At 37.8% G+C, this 19,629-nt stretch overlaps 1 protein-coding gene across 2 annotated transcripts in view; it reads right to left on the bottom strand.

The window, feature by feature from the left end:
* LOC105524224 (lipid phosphate phosphatase-related protein type 5) overlaps nucleotides 1–19,629 on the bottom strand; it is a 116,220-nt gene that overhangs the window by 66,524 nt on the left and 30,067 nt on the right. For both annotated transcript variants that reach the window (XM_011959410.1, XM_011959409.1), the window contains exon 2: nucleotides 1,368–1,500. In XM_011959410.1, the coding sequence (XP_011814800.1) occupies nucleotides 1,368–1,500 (133 nt within the window). The remainder of the gene's footprint in view (nucleotides 1–1,367; nucleotides 1,501–19,629) is intronic.

Consider the following 19,629-nt stretch of genomic DNA (forward strand, 5'->3'; position numbering starts at 1 on the left):
AAACAAATGAGGCTTTTGTGTTTTATAAAATCATATAATAAGAAGCATGCAGAGACTTAAAAGCATACTGTAAGCCAAATATTCTTTAGAAATATGTGTGCAAATGCAGAAAAATATTTTACTTAAATAGGTACAATGTAATTTGCTTAACAGTATTTAGGAAAGCATCGATTTCTTTAAATACTTTTAATTATGAGCATATTGTTGTATATTGCTTTTTTTAAATTAAATGACTTACACAAAAAGAAATTAGTCAAGAACACAGTATTGATACATGTGAAAAAATTAACTTTTAGGGTTTCATATAAAAGTTGTCCCTTCAACAGGATAAATGAGGGCTTTGGAGATACAAAACTTGATGTCAGTAAAAATAACAGTCTCGGATATGAAGGCCTTTCGTCTTCAGAGAGATCCAAAAGCCTGATGACATTTGGCTAGTCTTTAATGGGTTTATAGATAGATTAGGTGATCTATGCATAATATCTTCAAAGTCTTCATCTTGATCCCTTCAATATGAGAACTATGTTGAAGAGTTACATTATCTTTAGTGCATCTCTTAATACTAATAAAAAATTATTTTAAATGGCATTTAGTAGATACAGATATACTTATTTTTATCTGACAAATCCAGGAAACAATTATTTATATTACATTGTATTGTGTCAGTTAAAAAAATGTGTCTAGGCTAAGTTCTCACTGAATTAAAATGATTTTCAATAATTCATACATGCATATATTTATTATTGCTAGTATTTCAGATTAAAAGTTAAATTATTAGTGAATCTTGTCCTCTACTAAAATCCTCAATACGTTTTTGTGTATATAAAAATCAACCTAGAAGGAGCACATGGAGTGCTACATTTCTTCTTTTTGCCAAGTTATTTTTCTATCCTTCGTGATGTTCAACAATCCACCTGGATTATCACCACCCTCCCACTAAGTACGGTCCAAAGATTTTCATAAACACAGTAATCATGTAACTTTTGGTTCTTAAAAGAATATTAAACATCCAAAGGTGGTGTTCTTTTTGCCTTAAAGGAATGTGGAAATGACACCCTAAAGTGGGATCTTGCTATATTACAGAGAAAGTAGTATGTAATGTTCACTTTAAAATTTTTTTATTTCAGTAGATTTTAGGGGAACAGGTGGTGTTTGGTTACATAAGTTCTTTAGTGGTGATGTCTGGGATTTTGATACAACCATCACCCAAGCAGTGTGTAATGTTTACTTTTCAAAGCAAATTAAAACATTTCAAAGAAAAAAAAAAACCAATATTTGCAAACAGTTAAAATGTGAGTCATTTTAAGGGTTAGCTTATACACAGACACTGTTTCAGAAATATTACAAATAATTTAATGAACACATACCAAGAAATCGGACAGTTCGGCGCACCAGCGGGTTTATATAGCAACAGTCTCCAGTTAAAATAGTTTTTTCCTGGTTTTCGAAATCCCTTGTGGCTAGTTGTAGGCAAAAGACAGCAGTTTCTCCAACTATTATCTTGAAAGAAAATAAAAGATTAAGGAATATTAGAATTTAACCAGTATAAATGTAAAATATTTTTATTTTAAAAAGGTAAAATGGAGCTCTTTTGAATAGTAATAATTTCAGTGTAAAACGGAGCCATAATCGATTTCCTAGATCCTTTGATTACAGCCTTGTCCCTATGTATGTAAACCACATTTTTCTCATATTGAAAAATTATGAACAAAAATAGACAACATTTTTTGTTTTCTAAAAGTCTTAATTAAAAAAAATAAAACATACAAAAGATATGTAAGGAAGTACTCATTTATTTTTGGTGTGTAATTAAGCTCTATGTTTTATTTTTTTAAGTTACTGTCTTATTTAAATTTGACTCTGCTACAGAATTCACAACAGATTCTCCATGCAAATATTTTTTAAAGCATCGGATATACACATACTAATTTAAAATCATGTTAATACTTTTATAAATGAGAAAAAATAAATCTTCACATGTTTGACCTTGAGAGCCTCCTGTTCTGACACATTACTAGGACTTGTCATAATTAATATACTACTTATACTTTAGTATAAATGTTATTTTGATCTTCATTAAAACCATAAGAAACTACGAATAGCATCCTACCTTTTTTACAAGTAGAGAAACACCAAGACTTAGAACACAAGTGCTGGCAACGGTAACAAAGTTCTGTTACAGATGCTTTGCTCTACTCTGCTGACTTATTAAAGGACCTGGCTATCTTACATTGGTATTTGTACCACTGGTTGTGATTTTTATACATTTTTATACATGGTCCTCAAAATTACCTAGTAAGGTATTTCAGCAAGTATTATTATTCCATTTTACAAAAGAGGAAATGGAGATTTAGGGAGGTTAAATAATGTGTTCCTTTTAAGGCCAGTCAGAAGCCAAGCAGAAATTTCTGACTCTATTTAATACTATGAACAACAGCACGAGAAATAAGATTAAGAGAAAAAGAAACTGGAGCTAACAGTGTGTCTACTAATTTGTCATTGTGAAGTTTGCTTTTATTATGTCTTGTCAAGCTTAATTAACATGTTATACAGGGAGTCCCTCACATTCCCTGGGGAAATGCTTTTGGGGTCTCTATGAAAAGTAGTATCTATGATTACAAGATATTCGAAATAGAAAGAGTGAGGTAGAGAAGGTTACAGGAGATTAGGTGTTTGACCTACTTTTACCCCAGTGTGAACAGAAGATTATGAGACATCTCTTCATTTTCATCCTTCTTTCTACCTCCTTTTCCTCTTTTCTTACTATACTTCTTTTTCCCAGTAGCCCAGGGTTCAATGTTAAATCAGAAGACGTTGAGTGGAACTAAAATAAAAGAGACTAGTATTGCCTATTTGGTGAGACTGGATTGAGTTGGAAGAGACAAGAACTTCCAACTTCCTCCTGAATTTTAACTCTGGCATTGGTGAAGTAGAACGGATGTGTGATGAAACAGTTCATCCAGCCAAAGGATGCACAAGAATTATTTTTCGTGAGTATCTGGAGAATCTGACAAGTAGATGAACTGTGTGTTTGACACCTTATCTCTCTTTCTGAATAATTTTTTTCTCATGTCCTACCTCCTCTTCATTGCACCTTGAAAGAAATTACCATGATGATGTTTTCTGGGTTTTCAGATTCGACTTCTTCTAGGTCTGTTTTACCACAGAATGTTCCAAACTCTAACGATGCATCATCCACTCCACTTCATGAGCTGACCGGCTGTGCACGTGATGGCTGTCCTCTCAGCCTCCTATTCTCTACTGCAGCTTCCACTGGGTCTCCATCCCCAGGCAGGCCCCACTCCATGGTACACTGAACCCCAACTCAGGCTAATATGCTAAACTCCCTAGAATGTAGTAGATACCCAATCATTCTTATTCAATGCGTAAAGGCATCACATTTTCAAGAAACTCTCAGCTTCAGTAGATCAGAATGTCCTAGTCTGCTATTAACCTTTTGCCTGACTTCTAATAAGCAACTTTTGGCTTGTTCCTGTGATGAAGGATCTATCCTGTACCTAGTTCCTAAAACCGGAGCCTGTATATGAAGTCCTTGACTTGATCATTCTTTTTAGTTATCAGGGTCTTAACAGACCAAGAACTGCCTTGTTGGGGCCACCTTTCCTAGGGCTCTCTTCCCAGTAGCTTTCTAATGCTGACCTCTTGCTTGCCTGCATCTCAGCACATTTCACATTGCTGAATTTCCGATTTGTGTCCTGGGCATTTCTGTCAGAACAGTTTCTCAGTCACTGTCAGTTGGCTGCTACTATAAGAAACACACTTGAACTATGTTAACCAAAATAGTAAGTTTATTCTAGAGTTAGTTTCCTCAGAATTGAAGGGCAGGGAGCTTGGGGATTAGGCCCACGAATGGAAAGTCCTCAGGAGTCCAGGCTACAACTGTCGCCATTTCATTCTCCCTCTTTCCCTGGAGTCACACTGTCTCTCATCTCATTTTCTCTTTGTATGCCTTTCTGCCAGCCAGTGTTCCTGATTCTGAGCATACATGATTTCCCCAATTGTCTCCAAGAAGCTTATCTTGAATTTGTCAGCTCAGTTCAAGGAAACAGTTCAACTGATAAGATTTTCCAAACCTCACTTCCAAATTCCCAGGAGGTTTAGGTTGAGATAAGGCATTTCCTCCAGTCCAATGAGCCAAGGTTAAGAAGGTATGTCATGTACATGAAAATGTCACTGTGGGTAGAGAAGGTAGTTCTCAAACACAGAGTTGCTGTGCTCAGATGCTGATGTCAAACGCCTGTCCATCACATCTTGCTGGACTCCCTCCAGCCAATTCTCAGTCTAGACTAGCTCTTTCCAGCATGTTCTCTGGATACTGTATTCTGTCCACCTACTTGGACTTCATCTCCAAGGACCTATTTGGACTTCTGCTTTCCTCCAAGGGTATGTCTAATTCACATGTCCTAGTTCTCTTTCCCCCAGAGCTCACTGTGATATCCATGGAACCCCTCATCAAAACCATAATTCTAAATAAAAATTATTATTATTATTATTATTTTAGATGAAGTCTCACTCTGTCACCCAGGCTGGAGCGCAGTGGCGCAATCTTGGCTCACTGCAACCTCTTCCTTCCAGGTTCAAGCAATTCTCCTGTCTCAGCCTCAGGTGGGACTATAGGCACATGCCACCACACCAGGTTAATTTTTGTATTTTTAGTAGAGATTGGGTTTCACCATGTTGGCCAGGCTAGTCTCGAATTCCTGACCTCAGGTGATCCACCCGCGTCAGCCTCCCGATGTGCTGGGATTATAGGTGTGAGCCACTGCGCCCAGCCTGCTCTCAGATAAACTCAAATAATGAAAATAAAATAATTCTAATTATGATGAATGTATTTATGTAAATGCCTTCTGAGTTAAGGGCGTGGTGCTAGACACTAACGTTTGAAGAAAGGTTTATAATCTAATGGGGTAGACACAAGCAAATTGATTAATAATGGTACAAAGTTGCACAGGCTGAGCTTTATTTGACTGGTTTAGACAATACATGTTAGGAGAACACTTAGGAAGAAGTGTCACTGCGTCACTGAGGGGATCTGTGGTGGCAATGAAACATGTCACTCAAATCTCCCACTGCAGAGATGTTTACAGACAGGTGGCCCCGGATGCTGCTCCTCTGGATCCAGTACTGTATCCATGCTGAGGCCACACTTCTCCAGGCTCCTCCTAGCTAATGACTAAGCATGGTGGGGGTACTAAGGCGAGCCTAATCTTCTGAAACATAGGATACCTCCAACTGGCAATTTTGGTTTAAAGATTCTCCATGAGCCTGACCAAATCTTTCTTAGAGTCATGCTTCCTATACAATCCCACTACCCCAGTGAGACTACCTAACCTAGTCTGAAGTGTTTTCCACCCAGTCTTCCTTCTTTCTCCCTCTCGCGCATGGAGGGGGGCAGACCTCCATCACAGTCTGAAGGCTCTCCTTGCTGTCTCTGGCTTATCCCTCAACTTCTGTTTTTCAGATTTTTTTTCTAACAACTCTTGTACTTCTAATCTCACTTGATAATTGCTTCTAGGAGAATATAAACATACACAGCATCACAGATAGACAGGGTGTGATCCTTACTACACTTAGAGCTTATTATTAGATAAATGTAGAGAATTCAAAAACAACTCCAACTAGAAAGTATTTGGAGAGGAGGAGGTAACATTTCTCCTATTAGCTCTCAGCTTTACCTCAACAGAGGCTAAAGCAGATTGAGTTTGCCTTGAAGGCAGAGGCACAGCAGGTAGCATTTGGTAAATGTTAACCACTGTCATAACTGTTGAAAACTTTATTGGCAACAAGAGTATCATTAACAATAGCAATGTCGCTATTAAGGCCAACAGCATTAGTATACAGTCTAATATATATGTAATTGTATGCAGTTTATATTTCTATTAATAATTGATATTCATATCTATTCTTTCTTCCTAAGCTTAGCACACTACTAGGCACGAAGTAGGGAATTTTCATTTTCTACTGTCCTATATATCCGCCCTTATGACTAATTTAATACCAGGTCATATTGACTCTAATGCATACATTTCTCTTTTTCCTCTTGAATTTGAATCAGAGTCTCTGGTCAGTGAGTTACAGATCTAAGTTCTATATTATCTGGTATTTTATTTTGGCTCTCTTTTCCTGACAGAAGCTCTCCCTAGTGGACTTCATTCCTCCTAAGACTTTACCAACCACTGCTCCACTAAGGAATCCCAGATCTTCATATTTCTCCTAAACCCCAGATGCAGGTCTCCATCCATCTATTAAACAGCAACATCTCAACATGCTTATATCTACCTATTGGAAGGCCACACAGCCTTTACACCCAAAATAAAATCCATGTGTTCCTCCTAATCGTCCATGTCACCATCTCAATTAATCCATTCAATTTCTACTTGGACTCAAGCTAAAACTCTCATACATTTATGTATCATGCTGATACCTCCAGTTCCCTCATTTGTCTCTTTTCATCAATTGCTCTTATTTATATTATTTTTAATTGACACAAAATTATATACATTTATGGTGTGCAACATAATGTTGTGAAATATGTATACATCATGTAATGGTTAAATCAAGCTTATTTAACATATGCATTACGTCACATAATTAGCATTTTTGTGGTGAAAACACTTAGAATCTACTCTGTTAACAATTTTTAAGTTTACAGTACATTCTTATTAACTATAGTCACTATGTTGTACAAGAGATCTTATTTCTTCTAACTGAATCTCCATCAATTGCTAAATCCTGTTGATTATATATCTTAACTCTATTTCAAATAAGACCACTTTTATCACTACCTCCATTTTAAAATCCAGTCCCTCTTGACTTTTTTCCTGCATTAAAGGATACTCAGAACTTGCATTTGTGCTTCCATTTTCTCTGCTCTTCAAACTGTTACTGTCAGATTGGTCTATTGAAAGTAAATTTTGTATAATCCAAATTTTCCTTTCTTTTTCTGGAAACAGGGTCTCCCTCTGTCACCCAGGCTGGAGTGCAGTGGTTCAATTATGGCTCACTGCAACCTTGAATTTCTGGACTCAAGCCATCCTCCCACCTCAGCCTCCTGGGTAGCTAAGACTAACTCTTAGAGGTGTGTGCCACTATGCCCAATTAATTTATTTTATTTTTTATTTTTAGTTTTTGTAGAGATGGGGTCTTGCTATGTTGCTGGTCTTGAACTCCTGGCCTGAAGTGACCCTCCCAAAGCACTGGGATTACAGGCATGAGCCACCACACCCAGCCCCACATTTTCTATTTACAATTTTCAGTGTGTCCTCATAGCTTGTGGATTAACTAAAATTTCATAAGAGATCATTTATTGCTGAGCCTAAACCTATCTTTTACAGTTTCCGCAATTCCTACATAGTCTTCAGACACTCTGTGTTCTAGTCACAGCTAAGCATTTTCATTCTCCAACATATCCAGTATTTCCATACATCCAGGTTTTTATGCTTGGTCCATGGCTTAGTATATCTTGGTAGGCAGTGCATGGTTCTGTGCTTGAGACATGATTTAAATATTGCCTATTCTATTGCAACTTTATTTTATTCCTGGTGCAGTTCATCCTTCCCTTCTCTGTGTTCCAATGGCACGTTGTACATTTATTATGATAATTTCCGTATGCTTTTATAAGTATCAGTAACATCTGTGTCTTCCACTGAGTTGAGAGCTTTTCTGAGGTAAGGATTGCATAACATTTATCTTTAAACTTCTACTATTATAGCACAGTGACTGACAATAAATGTGAATACTGTATGAATGAATAAAATGCAGTTCAATCTTCCCATCTCATAGATAAGGGAAACTACAGAGAGAGAGAGAGAGAGAGAGAGAGAGATTGAACATGCCTGAGTCACATGGTAACCGGCACAGCCAGAATCTGAATCCAAGTTCAGAGTTTTAGTTTGACCATAGCCTCTGGCTGGGAACTTGTGAGCCTCTCCTCCAGCTTTTCCAAGTTAAGATAGGTCAGTCTCTGCTGCCCACTTACAGGTCAGACACTGGAGTCCTACCACATTCCTAGCATCTTTACAGTTTCAAAAGGTAGGAGATGGGGCATAAAGCACCTCAGAAGGACTTCTGGACTCCTCTGGTGTCCAGGTATAAAAGAGTTGAGTATAGAAAAAAATATTTTCCTGATCCTGTTAACGTACAAGCCAGTCTTCCAACAAACACCAAAAAACATTTACATCGTCCTTTCTAACCCCGTTGTAATTTTTTGAGACATTCTTTTCACTGAAATGTCTTCATGTCTTCTTTGCATATCCTTGGCTCTTAGGTGCCACTGAGGATCTGGAGTTTTGGTCATTTTCTCACCTTTATTAAGATGGGATTCTTAATTCTGGAATCACGGGCTACCATTTTCACTAGATTCCCAAAGCAGCCCTGGGGCAAAGAGCAATGGTTTGCTTTCCCCACTGGGAGTGGGAAATATGAGGTTTCAAGGTCACAGAAGCCAGAGATAGAGATGCTAAAAGCTTTGTCATGTCATAGTTTTCTTTGATAAAACTTCCTTTCTTCTGTGAACTAACCAATGAAAGCTGTTTCTAGACAGAGTTGAGAGGATGGACGGTATTAACTGAGATTGACTGAGAAGCAGCATGGTCCCTCCTCCCTCCCACAGGCACCAACTGTCTATAGAGCAGGAGAAAGAAGCAGAACCTTGGGGAGGACACCTGTGGTCCCAGTGGGAAGGATCAACTGGCCTCCCATGGATCAGCCTTTCACGGAGGTGATCCTCCCCCACCTCAGCAAAAACTCTCCATTGCCTGGGACATGAAAGAAAAAGGAGCAGAAAAAGGACTCTGCTGGTAGACAGAGGGCAGGCGGGCACAGTAAGTGCAGAGCTGTCAACCCTCACCCTGTTTCTCTTACATCTGCCTTCCAACTCCCCTCATCTGGGCCCACTAAACTCAACCATCCCTACTCCTCCTCTGCCAAGAGAAGCAAAGCACCTGCCTGTTCCCAGTTGTACAAGAAGCCCTCAAACAACTTCCAGGGAAGATGAGTAACTGTTTGTAGTCCTTATCAATCTGACATGGAATGTGATGAGATGCCCACGAAGGGCTCAGAAACTAATACTGAAGAGCTTTCACTGCTTTATTTATTTATTTTGGAAGCAGGCTCTTGTTCTGTTGCCCAGGCTGGAGTGCCATGGTGCAATCACGCCTCACTGCAGCCTCGACCTCCTGGACTCAAATAATCCTCCCGCCTCAGCCTTCCAAGTAGATGAGACTACAGGCATGTGCAACCATGCCCAGCTAATTTTTGACTTTTTTTTTTTTTTTTTTTTTTTTGGTAGAGATAGGATTTCATTACATTGCCCAGGCTGGTCTTGAATTCTTGGGCTTATGCGATCTGCCCACCTCAGCCTCCCAAAGTGCTGGGATTACATACATGAACCAGCACACCTGGCCTCACTACTTTATGCATTCAGTGCTGGGTCTGAGCAATCTGTGGTGTTTCTTAGTCAATTTTTATATATGTATATTTTTGGTAGAGATAGGATTTCATTACGTTGCCCAAGCTGGTCTTGAATTCTTGGGCTTAATGTGATCCGCCCACCTCAGCCTCCCAAAGTGCTGGGATTACAGGCATGAACCACCACACCTGGCCTCACTACTTTATGCATTCAGAGCTGGGTCTGAGCAATCTGTGGTGTTTCTTAGTCACAGTCCCATCCTTATTGTAATCTGACAGTCCACCTCATTGGGAGGAAGAGTTCTGCTCCTGTACCCCAACCTGATAGAAGCCCTGCGCCTCACTGACAGACCATCTCAAACCTGAGTATCACATTCCTTATTACACTCCATCTCCTTGCTGGACATTACATTATGCTTTATTAATCTCAGTGCTGAACATTATGAAGCTCCTCGAATCTTGCCCTGCCTAACAAGCTGGATCTACACACTGTCTGTCCCTTTCTAAAGACTCAACTAGGTCTCCATCCTGTCTTTGAGGACAGTCTGGTATCTAGCCTTGTTTTTTTCTTTTTTTCATTTTTATCAATTACCTTCTTTGGTAATGAGTAAAAAGTCCCATTCTGCTGATGAATAGCAACCTACAAGAATGCAGGTGAGAATCATAAATGTCTCCAGGATGCACACATCACTTTGTTCTCATACCTTAACCTTTGTTATGCACAGGCCAACTTTGTTATCTACAGTCCTTGATGACAAAATACTGAAGTTTTACTAGGAAGGGAAAAATCGCTGTAGATTTTCATCAAATGTCAAACTCCAAATAGCTCTATGTTTTCATTAGTAAGTGCACAATTAGAAATTCCTCTCCCCTCTAACTGGTGGTGACTCAAAGATATTCACGCATCGATTTGAAATTGGTACAAGAAAGTCATTTCAGATGTAATGCAGCAAAACAGAAGTTATGTAATCAGTGTGATAGTATTTGGTATGCGTTTCACATCCTTCAGAGAGGTGTGAAATAATATCCAAAAAGCAAAATTAATCCGCAGAAGTACAGTTATGGGACACACCTAAACTTTAAACTCTGAATGTGGGAATCCAGTGAAATGTGGGGTTTTATTTGTTACAGAAGCTGGAACTTGCTAATTTCCCTGTTTTTAAAAAGAGACAGAGCAAGTCTCAGTCTCAGGGTCTTTTGCAGAAAACAATGCCTGGCTAGAATTTTTAAAACAATGTAGACTTTTTGTATTCATTTCATGGTTCCTTTCTGCTTATCAAGTGATACTGGTTTTCCATTTGTAGTAATAATAGAATGTATTCTTTTATAATAATTTGTTAGTAAAGTGAACTGATTTTAAGAAACAAATGAATGCTAGCTGAGTTGGTATGCAGCTATGATGTAAGGCATGAAGGTGATGTCCTGAGAAGAACATTTGGGAAATATTTAACATATAATAAAAGCTCATTTACACTGTTGATGTACATAGGGCCTAGGTTTTAGGCACTGTTCTAAGTGCTTTCCAAATACTGGCTAATTTAATCTTCAAAGCAATCTGATGAGGTAGGTGCTATTATTGAAATCCAGTTACAGAAGAACAAAATAAAGAATAAAGTAACCTATATATGTTACTAGCCATGGTTATAATTGTGGGGATGTGGTAACCAGGAAGCCCTAATACTCTGGGAAGAGGACAGTTTAAGGGAAGTGGAGGGACAAAGGCTGCTTAGATGGAAGGATATGAGGTCAAGAATTGGATTTGATCCTTTGAGTTGTGGATTTGATCCATTGAGTTAAGATTCACAGTCTTTAGGAGATCCCTGTAAAATGCAGATACCAGAGGATAAGAAACATGAAGCTACCAAGTCAACCACTGGGTGGAATGAGCTTATTAACTCACTTTTCAATTGGGAAAGATATGTGTCTATTTTGAGAGCTCTACAGACAGTAGTTCTCAAATTGGTCCCTGAACCAACAGTATCCGCGATCTGGGAGCTTGACAGAAATGCACATTCTCCGGCCCCGCCCCTACTGACTCAAGAACTCAGGGGGTGGGGTCTGGCCATGTGTGTTTCAACAAGTCCTCTAAGCTCTGTAAGATATTTCAAGAGGTCTAAAACTCCTTTTTATTACATTGTAAATTTGTCAAGAATATGTTAAAAGGGATTTTTAGATACTACTTCAAACAAATAATTATTATGTACTCATACTGTGCAAAGAGCTATTCTAGGTATTGCAATAAAAGGGTGGGATTATAGAAAGAGAAGTTAAATAAATCCTAAAGTAAAAACAAATCCAACACTCTCACTTTCTAGATATTTTAAGTGAAATGTGAAGAGATGAACCGTCCTGAGAAGGATGGCTCACTTAATCAATGCTCAGCACCCAGGAAGGCCACTCCCATCCTGTCTGTGAGTCTACTGCATGGCCCTGCATGGCCCACTGTGTTTAAAACGGGGAGGTCATCAAAGAAACTCATAACTTCGCTTGCACTTATTTATGTATGTGCCAGTGCAGACACATGTAAAAATACTAATAGATAAATGAAGAAAGGATGAGATTAGGGGTAAGTGATGATTGAGAACAGAGTGTGCAACTCACCAAAACTTGCACAAAAAGAGACTCAGTGCTCCTTTTTGAAACAATCTGGCAGAAAGGTATCTAATCTTTCTCAGCCTCATGTAAGTGGTGTAATCAATATTAACCCTCCAGGGCCTGAGAACTTGAGAGTATAGGATGGAAATGTACTGCCTGGAATCTCTGTCTCAAGCACTGAAAAATGACAAATGTTTGTCCCTCCAAGGCAGTACAGTGAGTCTGAACTCAAGAGCCAGAATGCATGGGGGTGAGTGTTGGCTTTACCTCTTATTAGCTGAATGACCTTAATTAAGTCATATAACTTCCCTTCACCTCAATGTTATCATATACAAAATGGAAACAACAGAAATAATGCCATCATAGGACTGTTGTGAGGTTATTGTTATAACACTCATAGTAAAGGGGCTGGCACAGAATAAGCACTATGTAAATTTTAGTCATTATTAGGTAGCCCTGAGGGCTCTTTCCAAGTCGTATCTGTGATGGATTAGTGTTTGTTTTAAGGGAGTAAAGGAGTCTGGGATGCCCAGAATAGGGTAATAGAGTTGTTTGATAATTTGGGATAAAGTAAAAGTCCTGACACTAATCTTTCACCGCACATGTAGATGCAGGATCAGTGGGAAGATAGAGAAAAAGGAGATTCAGTCTGCTGAACAAGAACACCAAGATTCACACGCTACGAGCATTCTTTTTAAACAACAAGAAGCTGGTGAAACCATTAACAAACACTTCCCTAGCTAAAGCAAATGCTGCTGATTAAACTTTACATGATGTTTATGCTTTGCCCAACCACTCACATAAATGTAGCAAACACAAGCTCTAAGAAAAATGAATGATAAGAGTACCGTAATATAAACTCATGTTATATACTTACAGTTTGCTTTTAATTTTAACATATAAAGTCAATGTCTCCATGTTCACAGATCTACTGTTGGCCAGTACTGTTATAATGTACCTATCATTCCTCAAAAGAGCAAGCTTATAATTAATAAAAAATTAGTATGTAGGTTATTAGTAAGCTTTCCAGTTTTTCTAAAATACCCATTAGAATTATTTTCCCCTCTTATCAACAATAAAAAAGCAACATGATAAAATTTACTCTCTTGGACTTTGAGATGATGGACATTTTAGAAATAAACCTTTGAAGCACAAGCAAAATTTAACTGTTCCCTAGGTCAATGTTTCTCAAATAATATTTATGTAGCAGGATGTTAAGTGATATTTTCTAGCCAAAAAAAATTCTGGTGAAAAAACATCAGCTAAAACCTTACTTGTTCATCAAGATTCATAAATTATATTACTAGGCATTATATGCCTGTATCAAAATATTTCATGTATGCCATAAATATATAAACCTACTATGTACACACAAAAGTGAAAAAAATAAATTTAAAAATAACGTAAAAAGATTCATAATTTCCAGCAGCCGCATGATGGCATTGTTTTATTGTGTTCAGCATATAGAAAAGGACACAATGGCACAGAAAGATTATATGACTTATGTAAGGTCATTCAGCTAATAAGGTACAAAGCCAGACCCAATCCCATGCAGTCTAGTTTTGGAGTTCAACTTGACATTATAATATTTTATTATTTTGCTTTATGTTAGGAAGAAAAGTCTAGCAGCTTAAGCTTCCTCATATGACATTCTGAATTTATGAGTATACTTTCCTCCCAACTACTTTTCTTGCATGAATCAAAAGCATGATAATCTGTTAAAGAAAATTGTTAACTTTATTGTCCAGTGTTTTCCAAACTTATTTGAGCTTAGAAATATATATTCTATGGACAATTCTAAATATCTGGTAGAACTTGGGGCCCAGAAACACTATAGGGAATAAGCAAAAGCAAAAGTCTTCTTCTTTTCTAGAGGACAGAAGCTTAGACTGAGGAAAGATAGTGTAGTGTAGCTACGATATGATAGAGAAAAGAATCAGAGGTCTTTAGAAGGCAAAAGTAAGGCTGAGAAATGCCGTCTTTAGAAAGTAACAAACTCATTCACCACTTCCCTGGTTATTAGAAAAAGAAGAGCGGGAAGTTTAAAACGAACAAGAACAAATATTACTTCACACAATGGGATAGAAAAAATATGATTCTAAAAGTCAACCCAGGTAGGAAACTAAAAAGACATTTAAGTAGAGTTTTCAGATTTACGTGCAGCAGAAGTGGCTAGGGGAGGATATAAGGATTTACCTGATCTTTTGGATCTATGGCTTAGAAGAATAACATTCTTTTTCTTATAGTATGGAAGACCTATACTTTTCCTCACTAGATTTCCTTGGAGTGTCTCTGACAACTGTATTTGGGGAGAATTATCCCAGACCTGAATCAGTGGGGTGGCTCTTTGCCAATGTCTGGTAGCAGACAGTAAATCCTACCTTTTTTTCTTTTTCTCTTTCTTTCTCTCTTCCTCTCTTTCTTCTTTCTTCTTTCTTTCTTTCTTTTTCTTTCTTTCTTTCTCTCTCTCTATCTTTTCTTTTTTTTTCGCTAGTTCAGAAAAATCTATGTTGCTATGTGGTTGAGATGTCCTCAGTTCCAAAATACATGTTTCTGTTGTACAATGGGACTGCATTATTAGTGGTCACCTGTAAGTGCCCTCCTGCTGCATTCAGAGAATATATATTCAATTGACTAAACTGTGATACTCTGAGTTACACTCTCCTTTTCATGAAAATATGCTTTTGAGGTGACAGCTCTGCCTAGGAAAGCAGAAACAGTATTCCTTGCAATTTCAAATTCATCATACAGATCATTCCCTTGAGGCCATCTTCTTCTGGTTTTCTTGGCTTTCATCTCTCCCATCTTTAAACAGACTGCCAGAACAAATGTCTTTTAAGGCCACTTATTTTTTGCTGAAAAAAGGACTAGACATTTGAAGGACTTTATTTTTAAAACGCTTTTCACAGGAAGAGTAAATGTTGATTACATAGGAAATCCTTCTATTTTACCAAGCTATTAAGAATGTTTGATGAGAATACACAAAGAAAAGCATGATTGAAACCCAAAAATAAATGAATGAGTCTTGGAACATAAACTCATTTTGCAGTCTGGTCTCATTTGTGCTTGGGATAAATGCAGCTTTGCAGCTTACTGTTCACGTGTACCAGGAAAAGGTGCGATTATAATTTAAATGTGAAACCCTAACAGCTTGGAATGGGCTGAATTTATTATGCAAGCCAATTTAAGGGTTTCCAATACACAATGGGAAATATATTTAGAAAACAGATTATTATTCCAAATGTCTTTAATTTCAGTTTATAATATATATGTATAAATGTTTTTATTATACAAATTCATAAATATATTCCCTTTCCTTGTCATTTTAAAAAGCGACAAATAGCATTTACCCTAGACCAAGTACTGTTATAAACATCTTCATACATTAATTTGACTCGGTCCTCACAACTACCTTATGAGGTCGATATTATCACCTCATTTTACAGGTAAGGAAACTGAGGTACAAAGAGGTTAAGTAATTTTCCCAGGGTCTCACAGCTATTAAATGACAGACCTGACAGTCTGACTTCAATTTTAATATTATATTCATCATAAGAGATTCTTGTAGAAATGGAGTCAAAGCACTTTATGAGATACATATTAACCTACTTTATCACTCAATGTCAAACTTGACATTATAATATTTTATTATTTTGTTTTATTTTAGGAAGAAAAGTTAAAACTTTTTATCTGAACTTCTACACTTATAATTTCTTCCAATAAGCATTTCTGCATAAGGCATAAAAATGTTTGACAAACCAATAAGATGCTCTAATAAACAGTGACATTTATTCAAATGAGGAGTAGAGAACAAAGTCTGTATTGGTGGGCATTGTGATGAGGCCTGGAATGTTCATTTCTGCAGTGTTTCCCAGACTAATACATCGTATTTTTAGAAGCAGCCTGCTACTCCAAAATGTCTTTTGAATTATTGGTGATGGGGCAGTTTGGTGAGATGTGAAGAAAATAACATGATTTCAGATAATATTAACAGGAAGTTCATTTATGAAAAATAAACTTCGAGAAGAGTTATACATTCATATTACTTCTCAAAGCAATAATGATTATATATTTATTTGTAGATGTTGCATAGCATAGCAGAAGCCCATAGAAGTGGTGTGTAAGTCTTCCTATTGATTCTAAATGTTAAGGAAAAAAAAGTATGACTACACTATCTCTTTCACATACAACTTACTCAGTTTTTATCCGATTTCCCCTCCCTTCAAGATTCAGATTAGCATTTCCATTTTTTTTTTTAACTCTGAGATAGGAATCCTTGACTTTTATACTTGTGAGGCAATCTGTCTTATCTAGCCCCTTCATCCTTCAGAATATTTGTCCAAATGTCCAAAAATCATGCACAATCTTAGATTCTGCTCTTCTACTGAGTCCTATTGTGGGCTGCTAAAATATTGAGAGTCATCGCATCCCAGCAGTTAGCATGAGTGTTGCTGAGAACATAAAATGCCAGCTGCAAGCCCCCTGGCACCAAGGTCTATAACTCTGAGCAGCAATGCCCAAAGAAATTTTTATAAGCAGATTCTCTCTGTTCTGTTCTTGCCATTTCATTCAAAAACAGAATCAGTCTTTCTGACCCCTTCATTCTGATGAATATTTTCATGTTGCAAGGCCCCCCCATGATCTCCCCAATGGGACCATCTGTGTTTCTGACTGGTGACAACACTTCAGAGGCTTGAATGAGCCCCCATTGGCAGAATACAATACTAACTTCTGTGCTACATTCTCCACCTGCCACCTCTGACTTAACCATGGAGGATCATGAGTGGGGTTGGGCCTGAACTAACCCTCAATGGGAAGAAAGAATTCCTAAAGGATGTGAAAGACAAGGATCCTCATTTAGCAGCCTCTCTTCCCTAGTTCCCCTTGGTACTATAAGACATTTCAAAATCACAATTTTTGACCAATTATTTGTCACATTTCACAGCTGGCAGATATTTGAGAATTCTGTAATCCAATACCAAAAGGTGAATTTGCAATATATATTTGAAATCCTATGAACAAATACTTAGACACTGCCTCAAAAAGCAACAGAAAACAATTCTACTTAATGAGCAATTCTGAGCACAGTTTGCCGGCCAGCAATTTTAGATGGCTATTAAAATCTCAATCAAGTTTTCTTTCAAAATCTTAATTATAATCTCCCCATATGAACTTAAGGAAAATAGTATTAAAGTGAACCTGTTATGTGCAGTACTGATACTATTTAAAGCCTATTTAACATCAGTTTTTATAATTTATGATACCATTAGAATATTGAGGTAAATCAAAATTCTTTACATTCTGAAGTCAAACTAAAGCCCTATTTAATAATTATTGTTTGAACTTAAACTTATAAGTAGCAATGCTGTTGGCCTAATCAATGTCAATTATCTTTCCTTCTCAAATAGCCTTAGTTTTGTTCAGTTACCAACCTGCTTGAATGGCTATGATCTTCAGGGAAGTCAGGGCCATACTTTGCCTCAAGGGATGAATGATTTGTCAGGTTCTGATGGCCCTGATCTGGGACTAGTGTAGGCCTGGGCATGGCATGAGATTCTGCCCAATGAAGCATGAGGAGACTTCTGGTAGGGACAGATGCTTCTGAAATAGGGGTTTATTTCTTTTAAAGGTACTCACAGAATACTTTTTTTTTTAAATGCTAGACATCCTTATATTTGGATGTGATGTTTAGAAAAAGGGTGGTCATTGTGCAATCATGAGAGGAGTCAGCCAAGAGTAGAACAGACAAATACTGTAGCAGAGTGGACAGAGAAGAGACACCTGGATCTTTGACCTGTTGTTCAGATATTGAATTAGTCATTTCTGAGCCATCCTAACTTGACACTGCTTGTTATGTGACAGAAAAAAATTTTCCTAATTGTTTAAATATCTAAGCCACAGTTTCCTGTTATGTGCAGATGAAAGCAATTTAATCGTTACAAAGACCCTGAACCTGTGAAGTACCATAGAATATAAAATTTTAAATATACAGATAACTATCTATAAATACAAATAACTGCAATATCATGTTGGTAAATGTAAGGATTGACAGTAGGAAGAGAATACCTTAAGTTAGGGACAGTAGGTTAAGGAGAGAGGAAGAAAGTCTTATGAAAGTTGATGTTTTCATATGGCACATGGCTTGAAAGGACAGGGTTATGTTGATCACAAGCAAAGTTAAACAGAGTGGAGACTGGGGAATAAGACTCAGAGAAGCAACACGCGGAAGAGCTTTACAGGTAGGGTGATTATATAATTTATCATTCAAACTACTATACTTTTGAGTGTAAAATGGGAGGCTTAATAATAATGATACCAAGACAAAAGAAATAAACCAGGACTGACCCAGGCAAACCAGGACATAGGGTTGATGCAGTTATAGTGCAAAGAAGGATACAAATGAAGTCTCAGAGGAGGGAAAGTATAGAATATCCTTGAATAACAGCAAGTGGGTCCACGTGGCTGGCATGCAGACTAGATACAGGGGCCTAATGGGACATTATCCTGGGGCCATGATGTAAATGGTTTGGGATCCAAGTGAGGTGCTGACTTAATTTTGTTCACAGTGGGAGGCCATACAATTTCTGGGCAGGGGAGGGGTGAGGTCAGACCTGTGTTGCAGGAAAATCAACCTGGAAAAAGGCAGGGGGAGACTGGAGAGAGGAGGTAGAAAGCCCAGAAAGTGGCTGGTGTAGTAAATCCTTTCCGGGTAGCGAACCATGCTTAAATCAGTGGGAAAGCAAAAGGGCACATGCAAATAATGAGGAGAAAAGAGCAAAGGGAAAGGAAGGCTCCAAAGTCCATTTTTAGATCGCTTACACTTGGGGAGTGGGCAACAAAGAGAAGCAAACAAGAAGGAAACAAAGCACACTGGGCAGAAGTGTCAGCAAGTCGGAAGAAAATTATCATGCCATGGAAACCAGAGGGGACAGACTTTCAAGACGGGGGTCCTTGATCAGCCACATTCAGTGTCACAAAGAAGTGAAAGAAGTAAATATTTAAGCAAGCAGGTTGTCATTGGTGACCTCTGAGCAAAAGCTTGAAAGTCATGAAAGCACAAAACTTTTTCACATTGCCGTTGCCTTTCAGAAAAAATGTATTAGTTAACTCAATGGAAGAATTCTCCACACACACAGCAAATCTGACATTAGATGACTTGGCAGTGGGTTTGACTTAAACGATGAAATCAATTAGATGAGAAGTAGAAAATGGAAGAAGCTCTGAAATGGATTACAGGTGCTTCATCCTATTTCATTCTTAGGTCTGTCCCACCATCCTCACTCTCTTCACAAAGTCACAGGTGCTTAAATGTATTTCTTTTCCCTTGCTCTCTAAACTGCCTCTGATCTCTGAAAACTCCGATCTGAGGCAGGAGAGAGTTACAGAGTTACAGCCCAAGCTGTGATTCAGTATCAAGTGTCCTCTGCTAATTCAGGTTGTACAGTCTGGCCTATATCTGGTAACAAGATGTATGCATTATTCCTGAAATGCAATTTCTACTTTGTACCTGAATTCCATTAGCAGATCCCTATTCCTGAGCTTTCGCTTTGATCATTTACTTCGCACCTCAGTTGCTCTAAGGCTGGGACTGTCTGGGACTGTGAT

Source organism: Colobus angolensis, unplaced genomic scaffold (assembly GCF_000951035.1).
Source record: "Colobus angolensis palliatus isolate OR3802 unplaced genomic scaffold, Cang.pa_1.0 Scaffold491, whole genome shotgun sequence".
NCBI classification, from domain to species: domain Eukaryota; kingdom Metazoa; phylum Chordata; class Mammalia; order Primates; family Cercopithecidae; genus Colobus; species Colobus angolensis.